Below are 20,090 nucleotides of genomic sequence, written 5' to 3'. Positions count from 1 at the left end.
CAGCCTGCCTGAGGAGGAAGAGGACTTGATACTTTTTGAAGAAACACTCATTCTCTCCCCCTCCTCACCATCCCCCTATCCCTGCCCCCCCGGTCAGAATCTAAGGAGCTCCCAGAAGATGGCAGGTCCTCCCAAGTCTGAAACCGGAAACCCACATGTCCACCCAGCCGTGATCGCCACTGATCTCTATGGCCTTGATGTGCTCCCCCGCCGAGAGGTACATCTCCACCGCGGCTTTGGGTTCGTTGATGTTTCTGGCCCAGTCAGCCTGTTTGGTGATCAACATCTTGGTTTCTTTGGGGTCTCCAGATCCAAGGAAATCCTGAGGAAGCAGAGCAAACAACAACAGTCTAGCGCTTCCTGCCATCAGCATCGGCAGGGCTCAGTCAGGATAGGCGCAGGCACTGAAGACTAGAGCGTAAGCCCACATTGCCCAAACCATCACGCTGCACGAGCCGCGGGGGCGAGGGCCGAAATAAGGGAGGGGGGGAGGATGTAGGTGGAGAAAACAGTCCGTGGGGACCTGGGACCCAGGCAGGAATTGAGACAGAGACCAAAGGTGTTTCCTTCCTCTATCTAATAATAAGCATTTATCCTATTTTTTAAGATACTTGCAGAGTACTCCACCTAAATCCCACAAAATGAATGATCAACAAGTCACTACATAATAATAATATACAATGTACCTGGCATTTTACATATTACACATTTATTAACTCACTGTGTCCTCACAACCACCCAGTGGGGTGGGCATAGCATACGGAGATGAATATATAATTTCTCCAAAAAATAGTCAGAAAACACTGAAAATCCACTGAAAGTTAACTTGTGTTTCTTCCAAGAGAAAACTATGTAGATAATAAGGAAATAGGGGAAGTCTGGAGGTAGCAAGAAAAAAATTGCTTCTGGATATATAACTGGAAGATTTCAGCTAAAACTCAAACTCTGCTGCTCACTATTGTGATAACTCACTTAGAAACTCCTGGCCTCAGTTTCCTCATCAATAAAATGGAAATTATAATACTATACTCTAGGAGTGAAGTGAGGAAAGAGTCTTTTTTAATGGGAGTGATTGTGGTTAATAATGTGGTTAATGTGATGATCATGTAAAAATGGTCATCATTTACTGAGGAAGGGCCCACAAGGAAAAGAAGCTTTCTACCTTACTGATTTTACAACTTCCAAAGTGGAAGAAAAGGTTAAGGGGAGAGGAAATGGTCTTTAGGGGCATGTTGTACCACCAATTATCAATTAAAGACTATCTGAGGATAATATAGACAGACTCAATTTCCATTGTCTACACAAAACTGTAACAAGTGATTATCTGGTCAATTAAACAGGGATAACAGTATGACACAAGAGCCTACATTTCCTTCTGAATTACCCAAATACCTTTTCAATGGTCTCAATCCCCAAAAAGGGGCACAGATCTGAGTCCTGAGCTAGTCTGAAGAATATTTCTGTAGAAGAAAGATGAGGTCTTTACAACAGTGGCCAGTTTTAGTTCTACCCTCCAATCTAGGAAGAGCTGACTTGTATTCATCAGAATCCTAAGCTGTATGTTCAAGGCTTAATACACTGGGTTTCTAAGGGACATTTAGTTCAATTGACCTAATTCATACTTCATCTAGGGGTTATGGTGAAGACTTTGTCTTGCAGCAGGTAGAAAGAAGATGTGTTTGAATGATGAATGAGATTAAACGGTGTTTTTCATTCTTAGCGACTCTGATAAAGACATACTATGTAAGACTTAAAAGAATTATTATCCTCTTTGTCATCAAAGAAACATGTCACTTATCCAGAAAGTATACAATTAATTTGTATGTGGGAATGTAATTTTAAAATTCTGAAAAAGACTTAGTCCTAAGAAGCAAATTTGTGAATCAAAAACCCTGTGTATGTATACATTTTCTCAAATTCAAACTGTGATACAGGAAAGGAGCTGAATGAGAAACAATTCTCTTTGAATTCTGATCAAAAAACTTTTAAAAATGAACCCTTAAGTATTCGTGTTTTAAGGAAGATGTGCCATATGGAATGTAAATAGACTATATTTTCAAGGTGAAGTACTATGGAGGACAGAAGAAAGAGAAATATAAAGATAAATGAATCTGATATAGCAGAAGTAGTTAAGGTATGGTAGGCAGAAAGAGAAGCCCAAGATCTGAATGTGAAGGCCAGCCAGTCTTATGACAGCAGTTGACACAACAGAGCTTTCAGGCATGTTAAGAAGGCGTCCAATACACCCCTAGAATACCTCTGCCACCTGTTCCTTGAAAACCCAAATTCTATCTATCATCAGGCTTCTATGACTTTGTCCCATGTAAAAAGAAAAATGCAAATGTCTTGGAGAAGAATAACCTAGAATTTCCAGTTTACATGGAGGGGAGCTCAGATACCATCTGGTCCAAATCCCTCATTCTGCCAATGAGAAAGAGAGCTTTAATTAAGGTCATATAGCTGGTTAGTGACAGAAAAAGGATGAAAAATCTGGCCTTTTCTCTACTTTTCCAAAGCTCCCTGCACACTTCTCTGATGCTCCCAGGCTTCCTGATTCGTCTTAGTTTCGTCTTAATTAAACTGGTTTGGATCATTTATACCTCAGTGAAATAGTTTTGTCAGCTTCTTCTGGAAAACAGACTTTGAGAGATACGAGTGGTACTGAGTATATGAAGAAGATATTTTCCCATAAAAAGGAATCCAGAATGGGAGAGGAGCCTTTGGGATGTTTCAGTCTTTGGGTTGTGAACACTCAGAAAAGAACATATGATCAGGTCAAACAGCCAACTTGAGTTCATCAAGAACAAGTCACATTGCCTCAGCTTATTAATGGTCAAAGGTAAGGAATAGGCTGTTTTCAGAAGAAGAAATCCAAGCTATTTCTAGTTATATGAAAAAAAAATGCTTTAAATCACTAATGCTTAGAGAAATACACATTCAAACAAGTCTGAGGTCCCATCTCACACCTATTAGAAATGAGAAATGCTGGAGGGAATGAGGGAAAACAGTAATAAGGCACTATTGGTGAGTAATGAATGGTCCAACTATTCTGGAAAATAATTTGAAATTAGGTCCAACGGGCTATAAAATTGGGCACATCCACTGATCCAGCAATGAAACTACTAGGTCTTACAGCAGTTTTCTTCGTGGTGACAAAGAACTGGAAAATGAAGAGATACTCATCAACTGGAGAATGGCTGAACAATGTGGGATGATTGTGATGGAATACTACTTTGCTATAAAAATATGAAGGAGATGGTTTCAGAAAAAAGCATGACAAGACTTATATGAACTGATGCAAAGTGAAGCAAAAAGAACCGGGAGATCATTGCATAGCAACAGCAATATTGTAATGATGATCAACTGGGAAAAGCTTGGCTACTCTGATCAAAATCATTTTTAATGATCCAAGACAATCCCAAAGGACTCATAATGATAAAATAATATTCACTTCCAGAAAAAGAACTGATGAATTCTGAGTGCAAACTAAAGTATAATTGTTTTATTTTCTATGGCTATTTTTTGCAAGGTGGCTAACATGGAAATACATTTTGTTTAATTTTACCTGCTGACATACTGCATGGGGCTGGGGGGATGAGGAGGAAGGAGAGAGAATTTGGAACTCAAAAATTTTTTTAAAAGGTTATAAATAAATAATGACGTTTTTGAAGAGTTAAAAAAAAAGAAAGACCATCAGTGTTCAAAACAATGATGGGCAGATATCTGTTATGTCAAATGCTGCCCTTCCTCAGGCTTTGGAATTTAAATGAATCATTATCATTTGTTCTAGAATACAGACAGATGGATACACTGATGTACATATTTAGATATTACAAAGTAATATTAATAAACAGGAAGTTTTACGAGAATCTGTGTATTAGAAATATAGTTTCCCTTACTCTACTGAATCAGAATTAGTATTTCAAATTTAAAATTCCATTTTTTAATGTCCTAAGTACTTTTATACAGCCTTTGATTCTTCAGTCCAGAAATAATCCAAAATCACTTTCTTAGAACTCACCAGATAATTGACATGCACACAGTAAATGTTAATTCTCCTTTGCTTTTTACTTTCATCACTAAAACTTACCAAGATTTCTTCCCCTTTTTGCCTTAACTTCAAAGATAAACTATCATAGAGCACATCTGTGCTCATCAGAGCTATGACTCCTCCATCCCATACTCTTGTTAACTCACCTGGACTAAATTAGCAAAAATCCTGGAACTGATTTGTCTTCCCTTTCAGGCAATTTTTGTTCTCAAATATTCCAAAGCCCATAGTTGGAAGTAGAGGTAAGAAATAACACTTTGATTCCCCTAGATACTACCCTGGTACCCCTCAAAGAAGTGGAGTATCTCCAATACTCTTTAGACATCAGTCTTTTCCTACATAAAAAAATATAAATTTGGAAAGATGTCTTTGGAGCTGCCATACTACATAAATATGGGATACTATCACCTCACCAATCTGATTTGGATACAGATTTGGAAACCTTTATCATTCCATTTTCAGCAATAAAGAAATTCCATTAGTAAATCTCTTTGGGGCAAAAAACAAACAACCCCAAAACAAAAACAAAGACAAAACCCCAGTCACATCTGACTCATCTTGTTTCCTTTTCTAAGGTTACTGTATTCACAGGTGAGAGGTGTGCCAAAAAACACAGTATGCCTGTATTTTAACAAAACATTTTTGTTTGACTTGGTGGATGGGCAGGTGGATTGGAAGCTACCTGCACCAATGGATTCCAAGATTGATGATTCATATCAACCCAAGAGAGGTCTTTAGTGCAGTGTTCTAAGTCTCTATCTTCATTTTATTTAATATTCTTAAGGATGAGTGGAAGAAGGCACAGGTGGCCTACTTGTTACATATTCAGATTAGAGTAAGGTAAGAGGAAGGGAATAAATCCCCTCCCATAATTTTCAATAAACCAGAACTACTAATCCAACTCAGATGGAATTTAATAAGAATAGGTGTAAAGCCATACCGTTGGGTTAAAGAAAGGTCACCTATATTAGTACAAGGCTCGGTCACTATGATTCAATACAATTTATATAAAAGATTGAAGTAAATTTCAGACTACTCCCAGTTTTCATGGGAGAGTTTGAGATGAAAAACAAGTAATTTGGAAACTCTGAAACTGTGAAGAATAGAAATTGAATACAGGAAGGGGAATTCTGGGAGAATCTGAGAAGTTATAGGAGAAGAACTACTCAAGCTAAAAGAGAAGGATTGGAGGAGGATTTAATGAGAATATGAGGGCTTAAAAGGCTATGGTAGAGGTACATTAATAAAAGGATTCAAGATGAAGGAGAAGAGGAGGAGAAGGACTCAAGGAGAAGAGAAGGGCAGCTGGGAAGACAAAATAACATAGACATGTCATGATATAATTACAGTAACTAAAACAAGGAAAAGGAACCAGCTATGGCCCCAACTTCATGTAAGTAAATGAAAATGCTCAATTTATTTGATATTTGTTTAGAATTAAAACAGAGAAGGGGAGACAGAGAAAACAGAGAGATGGAGGAGGAAAGAGAGGAAAGAGGAGAGCCAGAGGACGTGAGAGAGAAGAGACAGAGGCAGAAAGATGGAGAGAGGAGACAAAGAGAATGGCAGAGAGATGGAGGAGTAAAAGGAGAGAGGACAGAGGAAGAGGGAAGAGAGACAGATAGACAGACAGACACACTGACAGAGACAGAGAGAGAAAAAAAGACAGCGAGACAAAGAGAGGTAGAGAAGAGAGACAGACAGAAGCAGAGATAGAGAGGGAGGAAGTCACTTGCTCAGGGCGAAGTCACTTTCTCAGGGCCCCCTGGCTCCAAGGCCAGCCCCGTCTCCACCAGGCCATGCTGCAGATCCCTTTTTCGCCTCCGTTTGCCAAGGAATACACAAATCTGGAGGAAGGAGGTGAGGAAGCCTGTGTCTATCTGAATCAGACCAAAGATGGCTGAACCCCCAGCAAGAGTCTGTTGCAGAGTTACATGAAGCCCCACAGGGAACTGATGAAGAGAGGGAGGATGTCGATGACTTTTCAAAAAGAAAAGTGACGAGGGACTTGCATTAGCCAAGCACTTGCTGAAGCTCACTCTCTGCCACAAGCAGAGCCATTCACATTTTCCTGTCTTCTTAATGATAAAATCATCCCTCTAAATGAAGGGGGACCAACGGGGAAATCCAACAGTGAATCCATTTCTTACCCACAAGGAGAAACTGGTTTCTGGGTAGAAATGATGGGAAGCTTGAGGAGAAATGACCGGTACATTAGAATTGATGACAAATAATAAGAGGAAAGCTGCTCTAATCTTACAGGCACCCTAGACTTGGGAAGTACAGATTTCAGTGACTTCAGAAGAAAGATAAGAAAGACCCAAAGGCCTAAATTCTATAGAAGGAAGTCAGTCCTGAAAGGACCAGAATCTCTCAAGGAAATTCTGAAAATGAAAAACAAACAAACAAAAGCCTCCACCAATTCTGATTAGAAGGAATCATTCAAACAATAAATCACCCATGAGCATTCATTAAGCACCACATTTCAACGTGCTGAGCTCTGTGCTGGGACTGGAGACCTAAAGACAGGAAGGAAGTTGTCTAAAGAAAGTCCTTGGCCAGCTTAGGTATGCAGCAGCCCACCAAAGGTGGAAGCTCCAAGTGGCTTTGTGTGCCCCTCTACCACAGCGAGTGCTGGTCATGTGGATGCTCAGAACGAATCCATGCATCAACAAGCATTTCCTGAATGCCTTCTTTGTGCCAGGCTCTGTGCCAGGAGTGAGAGATCCAAAAATAAGAACGAGTTTTCATTCTGTTCAGGGAGATAACAGGAGGCTCCTAAGTGCATACAAAACACATACATGGTAAATGGGCACTAGCTGAGGAGACAGGGAGGAATCCCCAGTGAAGGGCACCCGGGCAGTTCTGACAGCGAGGAATGAGCAGAGAGCATGTTTTGGCAAAGGCGGTCCGATGGCTGGCAGAATGACTAGGAAGAGCAAGTCCCACTCGGCTGGACTGTCTAATCTCAGAGATGGGAAATGTCAGGTGTGAGCCACAACATCAAGGCCGGCAGGGGGAGGTGGGAGGAGGGAGGAGGAGGCTGGGAAGGGAGCAGAACATGAGATGAAAGGGGGGAGCACGTCAGGACAAGCTTGAAAAGCCAAACTGAGGGGTGACATTTGATCCCAGAGGCAGGAAGTTGCCACTGGAGTTTATAGTATAGGGAGTAATTTGGTTGGAGCCACACTTGAGGAAAATCACTTTGTAATCTGTGTGTTGGTTTGGAGGGGGAGAGGCAAGGCAGGAAAAATGAGGCTAATAAAGTTGGGGACAACATAAGATTCCCTTTAAAATGCTCTTTACTAGGGAAAAGAAGAGTATCAAAGAAAGGAAAGACTAACACTCAGGGATGGATATCTACAAACACAAGTGATCACCAAGACTCAACATAATTTAATCAAGGGCAGGTCATGCCAGACTGGCCTTATTTTCTTTTGGACTGAATTACTAGATGGATAATTAAGGCAACAGAATACCTAAATTTCAGCAAAGCATTTGACAAATTCTCTCATGTTATTTTTATGGATAAGATGAAATGATATGGCATGAAGGTATAATTAAGGAGATTCAAAACCAGCTGAACCTAAGTGAACTAATAAAAGCTCGATATCATTCCGAAAGGAGTGAAAATCTCAAGGGACATGTGCCAGGCTATGTGCCATTTATCATTTTTATGAATGATTTGGGAAAAGACACATCAAAATTTTCAGATGACAAAAAGCCAGAAGATATCAGTTTTTAAATTATCCTCACAAATACAGGAGATATAACTAGACAGCTGCTCATCTGAAAAAGATCTGAGGGTTTTTGTGGACTGAAAGCTCAACATGAGTCAACAGTATAATATGGCAGCCAAGAAAGCTAATGCAATTCTAAACTGCACCAAGAGAGGCCTAATTTCCAGGGCTAGGAAGTGACAGTCCCTCCCTGATTAGGCCACATGTGCAGTATTATATTCAGTTCTGGATATCACAACAAGGGAAGGACACTGCTAATCTAAAAAAGGGTAGCTGAGATGGTAAAGACCACCATGTTCATCAATTCTGCCTCTACCAGCTCAGGAGGAGTCAATAATGTGATCCATCAGCCAGAATTAAACAAAAGCATAGCATGCAGAACAAGAGAGGCGATGTTCCAAGGCTCTGCATGGTCCAAGGAATCTCTTCGATTCTGGACACTGTATTTAAGGAGAGAAACTAACAATCTGGATCACATGCAGAGGACGAGAGACTCAAAACCCCACCACAGGAGGATTAGCTGGGGATGTTTGGCCTGGAAAGGGGAAGACTTAGGGGAGACATGATGGATATGAGTAGTGGAAGCATGTAAAGGGCTGTCATGCGGAAGAGGGATTCAACTTGCTTTATTTGGTCCTGGATGGTAGAATTAAGACCAAAGGGTGGAATTTGCAGAAAAGCAGATTTTTGGCCCAATATGTGGAAAAACGTCTTAACAATTAGAGTTGTCTAAAAGTGGAACAAGCTGCCTCAGGAGGTTGTTAGTTTTCCATCACCAATGGTCATCCACAAAGACTGGATGGCCACCTGTTGGTGCTGTGGTAGCGAGGACACTCCTGTTTAGGAATGAGTCAAACTGAATGATTCTTAAGGTATTTCTAAGTCTGACTTTCTATGATCACCGCAAAGTATGAAAAAGAACATAAGGTTCCTGAAGCCTTAGCAGGAGACACTCACGAGGTTGGGGGAAAAGAAGAAGGGTCTAGGGAGGAGGGACTATTGGTACTAAAGAAAACTTCACCCATCTCACAACTTGTCTACAATCTACTCTGATGATCAAGGAAAACAGTGATTAGACCTCTTATCTATATGCAAGGTATTCTGTTAGTGTACCTAGAATTCCCAAATGCTGATGACTCTGGTCATAGAAATATAACTGGCATGATCTCAGAGATTGTGTGGAGTAAGCAGGGAAAAAAGGGAAAAGTAGGGTGATCTTCAAGAGCAGGAAATCAAAAAGAAAAGTGGGAATAATTTCTATCTTAAAGTTGTGAGCTAGATAATTACTACTAATAACAACTAATTGGTGGTCACGTATGGTTCATTTAATATTCTTTGGCATGCTTCCTTTGACATTAAAGGTAAAGGTAGATTACACCCATTCATGGAGTAGCCAGTATTATTCAATGTGCTGAAAGGTAATTCTAGCTCTGGGTTAAATGCTAACCTGCAATTTGCAATGCTTCTGAATGATTTTCTATTAGTTAATTGGGCCCAATTTTCACTGAAGCCACTGGGAGTTGGCCCAAGTAAGTCTTCAGCAAAGGCCCTTTTGAATCCCACACAGCCGGGGCAGTGCATGGAACGGGACATCTGTAAGCGCCTCCAAATACAAAAATGAGTCTCGAATGCACAATCCCCAGGAAGAAACGGGGCATGGCTGTAAAGCCAGGATCCGTATTTCACCCTGTGGCCTGAGTAAGCCAGCTCAGCCCTAACCACCCTTGGAAACCCCTCTGTGTTTTCAGCACGGACACCCACAACTCGATATAGAAAGCACCCTGTGGGGTCAGCCCCACGCTCTCCCGGTACTGACTGCCTGGCCCTCAGGGCCACCCTGGCTCTCCCTGACATCAGTCCTAGGGACCGGGCATGTGTCTCTTAGGAGGGATCTCTGCAGCGAACCCAGGAAGGACTCCTCTGGAGCCCACCTACTTCTACCTCTGCTGGGCTGCTCCAGGCTGGGCCCTCATGGGGATTACCTTGGCGTATTCAAACATGCGCAGGTCAGTGTACATGTCCAAAGCCAGGTTCTCGTGCCCACTGCGCTTGTACAGTTTAGCAGCCTCGTGGAACTTTCCTTGGTAGGCAAAAACATCTGCTAGAAACAGCTCATTGTTGGTCTCTCCACGCTTCTTCCTCTCCTGGAAAAATTAGCAGCACAGGAAATGGGCTCCATGGCCCTAGGCAGGAAGCAGGCTTTACAAAGGTTAGACAGAGCTATTTCAAGGTACCCTCCCAGGCTTTCCCTCGGGGACCCAGAGGAGACCGCTGTGCATTCCTGTCTCTTTCCCAGCTTTCTGGTGAGAATGCTTGACAACAAAGGCCGATTTTCTAGAACAAGCTAATTTCTAAGGGGACGATCCCATCTAGAGGTGCAAATGTCTGCCATGTGGGCTGCATAAATTCACTGGACGGCTCCCCGGTGTTTTCTTTCAAGAAGGGAGGCCTCCAAAAGCTAAAGGCTCCTTGTGAGGACCTGACAAAGTACCATAAACTCAGCACCAGACTGAGGAGGGAGGGGACTGGGGAGGAGGGGAAGAGGGTCATGGTGGAAGGAACCTCCAGGCAGAGTTATCAGAAGACGAGGCCTCTCTACAAGTCATTTGATTTTAGGGCTAGAAGGGACTGAGCGCGTCTCCTCTGATCCCTTCATTCTGCAGAGGGACGTGACCAGGCCAAGGGGATCTGGGGAGGAAGGAGAAGAGACAGGATTTCAACCCACACTCCCCTAACTCCAAACCCAAGACTCATCCCCGCCTGGCCCAGGCTCAGAACGGGCTTCTCCTGACACTGAGCTTCTTGTGGTTTAGACTCTGGACCTTATAAGTCTCTGACAAGACGGCAGACTTGCCATTTCAAAGAAAAGATCAGCATATTCACTGCTACGTGACCAAAGTATTTATAAAGCTGGGTATTCCAACAGTTTCGTTTGCAGGCTTTCTCTTAAGTACATTACAGCCTTTCACTTTGCGTGATGAGGAGCCCACTACTTCACAAGCCAGTCCATTCCATGTCTGGATGGCTGCCACTGCGGGGAAGTTTCTTCCACTAAAGTGAAATCTTGCCTCTGTGTAACTCCTATCTGGGTCATATCATCTTCTCCCCTGATAAAACAGGGAGTCTAATCAATCCTTCTACACAACAGCCACGCACTCTGAGGACAAGGCTCATGTCCTGTCCTCCACCTCCCCCAGTTACCTTCTCCCAGGTAAATATCTCCAGCTCCTTAAACTGTTCTGCACGAGATTCCCCACCGTCACCTCGGGGAACATCCCAATGTCGCTCATACAGTGCAGGAAGAGCAGCTGTGCAGATGGGGGCTACCCAGGGCTGAGTTTGGCGGGACCTTTTTGGGATGTTCTTATTAACATAGTCTGAGACTGTAGCATTTTTGGCAGCCAAAGCACATGCTGATCGCACTGACTTGGCACTCAACTAAAACTAGATCTCTTTCCCATGACCTGCTGCTAATCCAGGTCTTCCCCATCCTACATTTGTGCAGCAATTTTTTCCCTTAAGGATAGGATTCTACATTCGTCTCTGTTCAATGTCATCTTGTTAGCTCTGGTCTATTGTTTTGGTCTTATCAAGATCCTTGGATATTCCAATTCTGTCACCCAATATGCTCGCTATCTCTTCCATCTCTGCGCTCCCCACATGTCCTTGGTGGCTTCATCCAAACCATTGATAAAAAACGTAAAACGGGAGAAAGCCTCTAAGCACCCCAGAGAGGTCTCCTCCCTAACGGACATCGATCCATTAATCAATGCTCTTTGCCTAAGAGTATTATTTGGGGCCTACGTCAGTGAGCTGGGTCAGGTACAGCACAGTGTTAACCAGGCCAAGGTTACAGGCTGAGTCTGACACAGGCCCGTTATTTATGCAGAGGGAAGGGACTCTACGCTCACAGACTGCGACCTCAGATCCTAAAAGTTATCTGGCATAACGCAGGTCGCTGTAGGGAATAAACTGATCACACTGTGGCAACTCTATCACTGCTCCTAGAACAAGGATTCTGCACGCACGTCCTCCTGGAGGGTGGCTAGAAAGTGGCTTTTTTCAGAGAAGGCCCAATGCACATTTTCATTGTTTTTTGTAGCTTGCCACCACTTAGAAATTCAAATGTGTTATATATTCACATATACTTATAGAAAAGTTTTTCCAGAATAGAATACACATTTGTGGCTCATCCATTCAACAAATGCTAAGTGCTTAAAGTGTGCAACATAATTGGCTGGACAGGGAGAGACATAAAGAGGGCTTGCTCCCTGAGCTCTTAGATACTGTGGACCCCATGCACATAAGTTTAAATGCTTTGTGTGGTATCATCCAGAGAATCAGAGGGAAGGGGGAAAATGGCCTGGGGATGGAACTTAGATTTTGGGACTCCTGGAGTTATCCACTCATGAAACCACTTGATTATTTTACCACACCGGGCTCTGATGACACACAGATGCATAAAGCAGAAACGGGAATCAAACTATGCTGCTCAGAACCCGTCTGCTACAAGAGCTGCCGCCACATAATTCATTGAGAACCAGAAGGGTTTTTCTTAAGAAGAAGAGGGATTCATATGGTCTTTTACCTCAATGCTGTTGATCAGTTCTAAATATCGGAGATCTTGTACTCTGGTAAATGACTAAAGGAAAGGAAGAAGACAAAAAACAAAAAAACAAAGTCAGTTAGGTCTCTTACTAGTTTGTGGTAGAAAGTTGGGTTTTAGAAGGGCAACAAGGAAGAAAGAGCAGGTAATGATTAATCATTGAGTTTTCATGGAAGCTATACCTCCTGGGGAGAAAAGCTTTTATCCAAAGGATTATCCTCTAAAAGAAACAGAGAAAGAAGTCTGGATAGAGCAGTCCCTTTGGGATTAGACAAAACAAAATTATGATCCTGCATTCTATGATCCCCTTTCCAATGGGGGAAAAATGTGCTGCATCTTTGAGGGTGATTGCATCAGAGTAAAGGTGAGCAAAATGTAACTGAGTGATAAAAGACAGCAAATACATCTTAGAGACTCAGAGGAAAACCAGGAGATAGCTGTCTTTACCTGACAGCTCAGCAAATATTGTGCAATGGGGGCAAACACATTATCATACACAAAGGGAGAGAGGAAAAAAGTCAGTAGATATAGATGGCTTCTAGCAAATGGAGGAAAATGTCGTCACTCAAACTCTCCAAGAGACTGAGCCCTGCACAAACTACAATGGTCCAGCCAGCTTTTGCCTGAGAACCATAATAAAGCAGCACACTTGGACCCATGGACTTCTGAAGGCACTTCTCACCCTGTGAGGCTGAAGGCTGCAAATGGCCCTTCTACTGACCTCCTCACGGAGAATCTCTACCACCAACCTTCTTTACTTTGGCTGCATTTCTCTAAAATCCCTCATCTAGACTGGCACAGACTAAGATTGAAACGGCTGCAAGGACACTGACAATCTAAGGTTTCTGTTCCTCTGCCCAAAGCGGTTAGTCCGTGCAGTGAGCAGAGCCTGGAATCCAGAAGATCCGAGCTGAAATCTCGCTCCACACTTTTGCTAGCTTCGTTACCCTGGACATGGTCTCGGCCTTCAGCTTCCTTACGCGGGATAGTCACATTTATCTCCAAGATCACAAGGAGATGACATGCACAAAGCACTTTGCCAACCTGAAAGCCCTGTATAAAAGCCATCATTATGTCTTCATTAGAGTTATTACGTCTTCCACTCTATAAGGCCTGAAGATGAAGTGGCCCCGGGGCTGCCCAGGAAGGTTCCCACTTAGGCTCCACGGAAGCTCTCTGGGCTTGGCAGACAGAATCTGGGCCTGGCTCTCCCACTGACCCGGAGGCATCCAGGGAGGCTTTGTCACAGTCTGCTGGGGCCCACCCTGCCCCAGTTTCCTAGGCCGCAGACAGCGGGGGGCCACCTGGATCCCAGGTCTTCCATGCTCAGGGACGGGAGGCAGAAGCGGGGGCCTCATGCGGAGGCCTCATGCGGAGGCAGGAGCACAAAGCAGCCCTTCCCTGACATCTAGTGGAGAGACTCGGCCGGCACCGGGGTGGGCTCTGCCTCCCACTTCCACCTGCCCAGTATCAGGCGCTGTAGGCCCCAAACCCTCAACACACCCTCTTCACTCTGGGAGGCTGGGAGCCTGCGGGGCTCTGGCACAGAGTGGTCAAGCTTCACAATCTACAGATGAGTGACCAGCTCGATAAAAAGCCCTCGAAACCTGAGGCTTGTGGGGCAGGGATAAAAGGGCACTAGGTCTTCACTCCCTCCGCTGAGGCTGAGGTGGGCCAAGCTGTTGTGAGAACTCTGTACCTGGCTATTGTCCCTTCCATCCACAGCCTGAGGGGCCCAGGAAGGGGAGAGTTTATAGAACATGGTCATTTGTGAGTCTCCACACAAGTCCATGTTTGGCTGAATGTAGAGTCCATGCAGGGGAGAAAGGTGTGGCAAAGCCGCGCTGGAGTCGGAAGGTGAAAGGCTTGGAATGCCAAGAAGAGAAAGCAGGATGCTGATGTGGCGGATCCCGCTTTAGGGAACTCCGCCTGGTCCCCGGGCAGAAAAGTGGCTCAGAGACGGGGACCAACTAGAAAGCTATTAAGAGTGTTCATGGGAGAGCGGGGGAAAGGGCCTGAACAAGGACAGCAGCTCCATGAGGCTCCAGAGACAAGAGGGGAGGCAGGAGACTGAGAGGAAGCCGCGGAAGCCGACAGGAGCCGATCAGATATGGAGGGTGGGAGGGAAAGGGAAGAGCCGCGGATGACCACGGCCACAAACCTGAGTAGCCGGACGGACCTGGCAGCCTCAGGAGAAACAGGGCAGTCACGGGGTCAGAAGTGGGCCCTCTTGGGGCACCGTGAGCAGGGATGCCGCTCACACGGCCGGTGCGAATGGGATAGGGCTCAGCAGAGGGGCTGCAGCTGGATATGGAATCCTCTGCCGAGAGATAACGACGCTCCTGGGAGCTGGGGAGCCAGCAAGTGATGGAAGGGGAGAGAGCTAAGGATGGTCAAAGGAGGTGAATGACAGACCAGCAAAGGAGGCAAGGGAGGGATCCAGCCAGCAGAAAGAACTGAGCGAGGCTGGTACCATGCCAACTCAAGGGAAGAGAAAGGTTTCCCATGTTTTGAAGATGGTCATTGGACAGTCTTGAAGAAGGGGCACTGAGAAAAGGCCATTGGATCTGGCAGTCAAGAGGTCACAGGCCAGTGAGGGAGGGAAGGGTGCTCATCAGCAAGATGGTCAGAAACCAGAGTAGCAGAGGTGGAGAAGGGAGAGGAGGGGAAGTAAAAATGATAAATGCAGCTTTTTTCTAAAAAAAGCTATTTTTTAATATTTCCTAAGCAAGGAAACAACAAAATGACTCAACCACATGAATCATCATTTTGCTAACCCGCAGCTAAGGTCTCTTCATCCACATTTAGTGCCATGCCAAGAAAGCTGGCTTTATTTCATAAGGGTTCCATTTAAAACCATCAAATACCATGTGGGTTTAATGCTGCAAATGGTGCACTAGGCAGCAAAACCTAGGCCCCTGACACTCAATTAAATGCGTTACCTTCTTAGCTGTTTCGAATTCCAGTCCTTCCAAAGCCTCCATGGCCAGCTCTCTCCAATCTGCATCAGTCACACCTAAACAAGCAATCTGGTAGGCTTCTTTGTACATCTTCCTGTCCAGGTACTGGTACATTGGGGCAGACTGCAGGAGGGAAAGAGAAAGGCTGTTTTCAGAATCAGAGAATGACTAAAATTTGCAAGATCATCTTTCTTCAGGAGCTCAAGCATTTGATGACAAATAACATTTTTTTTTGGCTGAGGCAATTGGGGCTAAGTGACTTGCCCAGGGTCACATAGCCAGGAAGTATTAAGTATCTGAGGTCACATTTGAACTCAGGTCCTCCTGACTTTGGGGCTGGTGCTCTACCCATTGCAACACCTAGCTGCCCCGATGACAAATAACACTGATGACAAATGTATGTTTTTACATTTTTCTTCTCAAGAATTCAAAGCATGCTTATATGTAGTTTTAATTTTTCTAAGCTCCTTGAGGGCTGGGACTGTGTCTTTCTTTTTCTTATTTGCATCCCTAGAGCTAACACAGTGTCTGGCACATGACTGGCACTTAGTAAATATTTATCATCATCCTCATCAAGCAGCGCCACTGGTGTGACCCATTTTGCAGAAAGGGAAAACCAGGGCCCAAATGTTAAATGACTTAACAAAGGTCTCACAGACAATGGCACTGGCAGGGCACAAATCCAGACATCCAAACTCCCAACCTGGTGGTCTTTCCACGAGGCAACGCTGTCCACTGCATCTCTGATGCTTTACTTATGACTTTAGGAGGCAAGAGACAAAGCAAAGGAAATGCACCTCCTCTTTTGCAGGGAGAGCAGAAAGCAGTCAAGCTGGATGCCTTAGCCTGGGTTATGGAGCCAAGCAGGCAAGGATTCAGGGATCCTGCAGCTCAGCAGGGACGTGAGGGATCCCCACGCCTCCCCTGTACTGGCTGCTCTGGGTCCAGGAATCATGGCTGTGCCGCAGCCCCAGGCTCTCTGTGCTCCCGGGTCACCTGGCTATCTATCTCTTCTTGAGACTCTCACCTCACAGAATCAAAGACTCTCAAGGTGCAGGGAAGTCGGGGGTAAGTGATCCGGGGCAAGCCGTCCTGCGGCACAGATCCCTTCAGGATATTCAGCGATGGTCACTGTGGACACGAGGGTGCTCTGCACCCAAGCTCTCTGACACAAGGTTTTCTTCAGCTGGCCCTCGTTCCTTCTCCCGCTTTCTAAATCAAACTTTTTAAGGTTTCCTCCTCAGCCTTGGAAACTCACAGCTTTTACCTCTTCATAGACAATCCCGAGTGTGTCTGCAGCCCTGCTATCTCCTCCCAGAGTTCCACATCACCATCCACTTGCTGAGCATGTAAGTCCTGCCACCGAGTCATTCTGATCTAAACATCAACTCATTTTGTCTCCAGACCGCCTTTCCCTCCTGACGTCCTTATCTCTGTCACTGAAGAGAATCTCATTTTGGGGTATCTAAGCTCAAAATCACATTTGGTTTGGATCCCTCTTTCACTTCCCTATTTAATGAATAAAAGCTCCAGGGGTTGTGCGTCCCTCCTCCTCAGGGAGATGCCTGACTGACATAGTTTCTGCATCAGTCCCTTCTGCAATCCGACTCGCATCCCTCACACCCAGGCCCTCTCCCTTCACGCCTGCATTTCTTCAAACATCTAACTTATCTCCCTGGTCCCAGGTCTCTCTCGCTCTAAATCCAGCCTGTGGCATAACCCCCTGCTGGGGCAGTCTCTGGCCACCATGTTGATCAGGCCAGGCCCTGATCCAAAGCCAGGGACCGCGGGGCCCAGAGGGGAGGGAGCTCCAGGCCCATTCCTCCCAAGGCCCCCGAACGAGGCTCCCCTGAAGCCCTTGAGGCCCCACTGTGAGTGCCCCGATGGGGACCCACAGCCCAGGCCAGTTTCTCCCCTCCCAGAGACTCCCCCCAGACAGCTCTCCTGCGCTGGAAGTCTCCGGAGCTGCTTTCGTCGGCCATCTCCCTCAACCCACCCGCACACAGCTCTGACAGCGAGCACTGTGGGCCATGGAGGCAGGGTTCCTTCCTGGGCAAGAATTTAACCTCTGCCTTGTCTTCCTTACCAGTGAAATGGGACTATTAAAAGCAATTATTTTGCAGGGTTGTTTGGGGGATCCAATAAGGCCTTTTTAAAACAGCTTGGCAAACCTCAAAGCCCATTAAACAAGCCAGCTTCGATCGGTTATTACTTTATCATTAGTCGTCCCTCACCTTCCTGCCTACAACACCCAGACCAAACTGCTTCCTGGGGGGAGGACAGATCATCCTCCTCTTGGCTCCAGGCTCTGTCCCAGCCTCTCTCCCCGGGACTTAGGCCTCCTGCTCACAGCTCTCAGAGCACCTGTGGGGTCCCCTGCCTCCATGACCCGCACTGTGACGCATCCTATGACAGGCTCTGAGTCGGAGCCATGCAAGGGTGTTCGCAGGAGGGGGCAAAGGAGGGAGTTCCGGAGAGCTCTGGAGACTTCCAGCACAGGAAGAGAGCAGGTGGGAGTCCCTGGCAGGGGAGAAACCGGCCCAGGCTGTGGGTCCCCATCGGGGCGCTCCCAGTGGGCCCATGTCTTGTCTCTCCAGTTAGTCCCTTAGGCTGTGATCTCACACTTCGTGTGTCCCCACCCCCAAGCTCGTGCTGGCAGGCTCCCTCGATGCTCCATACTAACAATGAACAGCCAGGCTTGTCTCAGGCTCCAGGGATGGAAATTTTAAAAATAAAATAAAAATACCCTGAGCCACAGGATTGACTACACTCTCAGGGTCTGTGGATCCGCTGCCTGACAAACCAACTATCACCCAAGAGGAGGCACGTTTGGAGAAGAAGCCAGAGAGTGAGTGGGAGGCTTCTTCCCTCCTCCCTGGCCTCCCCACAGGTGCTGGAGGCGAGCCGTAGAGAAAAGGCCTAGAGAAAGGTTTCTCTCCTCAGGCTAGAGGCTGTGCTCCAACCAAGCAGGCCAGGAGGCTGGGGTAGGGCGCTGCTGCTGCTGCTGCTGGACCCTGCGGAGAGCTTCTGAACCCTGAGAAAACCCGCAGCTCTTTCCTGCAGGCCAAAGGGAGGGACAGGAGAGTCTTCTTCCCAGAATCCTTTGTTTTTCACTTTCTCTTCTGCTCCCTGCCCCTGGCACATAGGAACCTCCAGAAACAGAGTTCAACAGGATTAGCCTTGAAAATTCTACTTTTCTTTGGAAGTTGTCTTCCCCCCAAGATGTTCCTTCTCCAGCCGCTTCCCTATCACCCCAACTTTTCCCCTCACTTCTCTCCCCTTCTCTACAAGGGACAGTGAGATGGCACAGGAGATAAAGCACCGGGCCTGAAGCAAGGAAGACCTGAGATAAAATCCTGTCTCAGACACTGACTGGCTGGCAAGTCCCTTCACCCCTAGCTGCCTCAGTTTTCTCAACTGTAAAATGGGGATAATCACATCACCCTACTTCTCAGGGTCATTAGGAAAATCAAATGATATAATATTTGAAAAGCACTTTTAGCACAGTGCCTGCACACAATAGGAGTCATATAAATGCTTATTCACTCATTTTCCTACTCACCATCCACACCCCCCAAAAAAGAACCCTGTAGAATCTATTAGTTTGTCCACAGGTTGATTTCTATATGTTGTAAGCTTGTTGAGGGGCAGGAACTGTTTTGTCTTTGCATCTCCAGGGCTTAGCACAGTACCTGACACACGGGAATCTTTTCAGAAAGGACTGACGAACTGACTGATGAATTACCTGGGGCACTTCTACTGCTGACATGGAGAAAACGTGGAGACAGAAGATCTTTGAGCCATTGTAGCCCACGACGAAGCCCTGGAGCTTCTGCTGGTGCACCGGGAAGTTGCTGGCTTTGATGTTGAGATAGCCACCTCCAGAGAAGCAGAGCATGTCCTCGCACTGAGTGTTCCAGGCCACACTGTTAGCATTTGGTTCCTAGGAGGTACAGAGTGATGACCGTTACATCAGACCTGCACAAAGGGCTTTTTCCCATAAGAAAATATAACCTTCTGATTCCTCAAATATATGATTCAAATGCATAAAAACAAGAGCCATTCCCCAGCTGATCAATGGTCAAATGAATTGAACAGGAGGCATTTTTTAGAAATAATTAAATAATAATTATTTTCAGAAATATTTCTCTCTAGTCATATGAAAAAATGCTCTAAATCCCTATTTTTTAGAGAAACAGACACTAAAACGACTCTGAGATCCCACCTCACACCTATCAGAAATAATAAATGCTGGAGGGGATGAAGGAAAATCAGGACACTAATGTACTGTTGGTAAAGTTGTAGACACCCAAAGGACTATAAAACCATACATATTCTTTGACCCAGAATGATCTCTACTAAGGCTGTAGCCCAGATCAAAGAAAAAGGAAAAGGACCTATATGTACAAAAAGATTTGTAGTAGTTCTTTTTGTGGTGGGAAAGAATTGGATATTGAAGATACATCCATCAATTGGGAAGTGACTAAATAAGTTATGGTAAATGATTGTGATGGAGGACTTTTGTGCTATAAGTAATGACCTGGAGGGTGGTTTCAGAATAAATATGCTAAGACTTATATGAACTGATATAAAGTGAAGTGAGCAGAACCAGACCACCACTGGACACAGCAACAGCAATACTGTACAATGAACAACTGTAAATGACTTAGCTACTTTGATAAAGACAATGATCCAAGACAATTCCAAAGGATTCAGGATGAAAAATTCTGTTC

At 45.3% G+C, this 20,090-nt stretch overlaps 1 protein-coding gene across 5 annotated transcripts in view; it reads right to left on the bottom strand.

The window, feature by feature from the left end:
* IFT122 (intraflagellar transport 122) overlaps positions 1-20,090 on the bottom strand; it is a 68,191-nt gene that overhangs the window by 13,418 nt on the left and 34,683 nt on the right. For all 5 annotated transcript variants that reach the window (XM_031955528.1, XM_031955530.1, XM_012543651.3 and 2 more), the window contains 5 exons: positions 19,103-19,300; positions 15,340-15,480; positions 12,380-12,433; positions 9,774-9,935; positions 156-322 (listed from right to left, as the gene is read on the bottom strand). In XM_031955528.1, the coding sequence (XP_031811388.1) occupies positions 156-322; positions 9,774-9,935; positions 12,380-12,433; positions 15,340-15,480; positions 19,103-19,300 (722 nt within the window). The remainder of the gene's footprint in view (positions 1-155; positions 323-9,773; positions 9,936-12,379; positions 12,434-15,339; positions 15,481-19,102; positions 19,301-20,090) is intronic.

The sequence above is a fragment of the Sarcophilus harrisii genome, chromosome 1 (genome assembly GCF_902635505.1).
Source record: "Sarcophilus harrisii chromosome 1, mSarHar1.11, whole genome shotgun sequence".
NCBI classification, from domain to species: Eukaryota; Metazoa; Chordata; class Mammalia; order Dasyuromorphia; family Dasyuridae; genus Sarcophilus; species Sarcophilus harrisii.
This window is presented reverse-complemented; position numbering and strand designations above follow the sequence as displayed.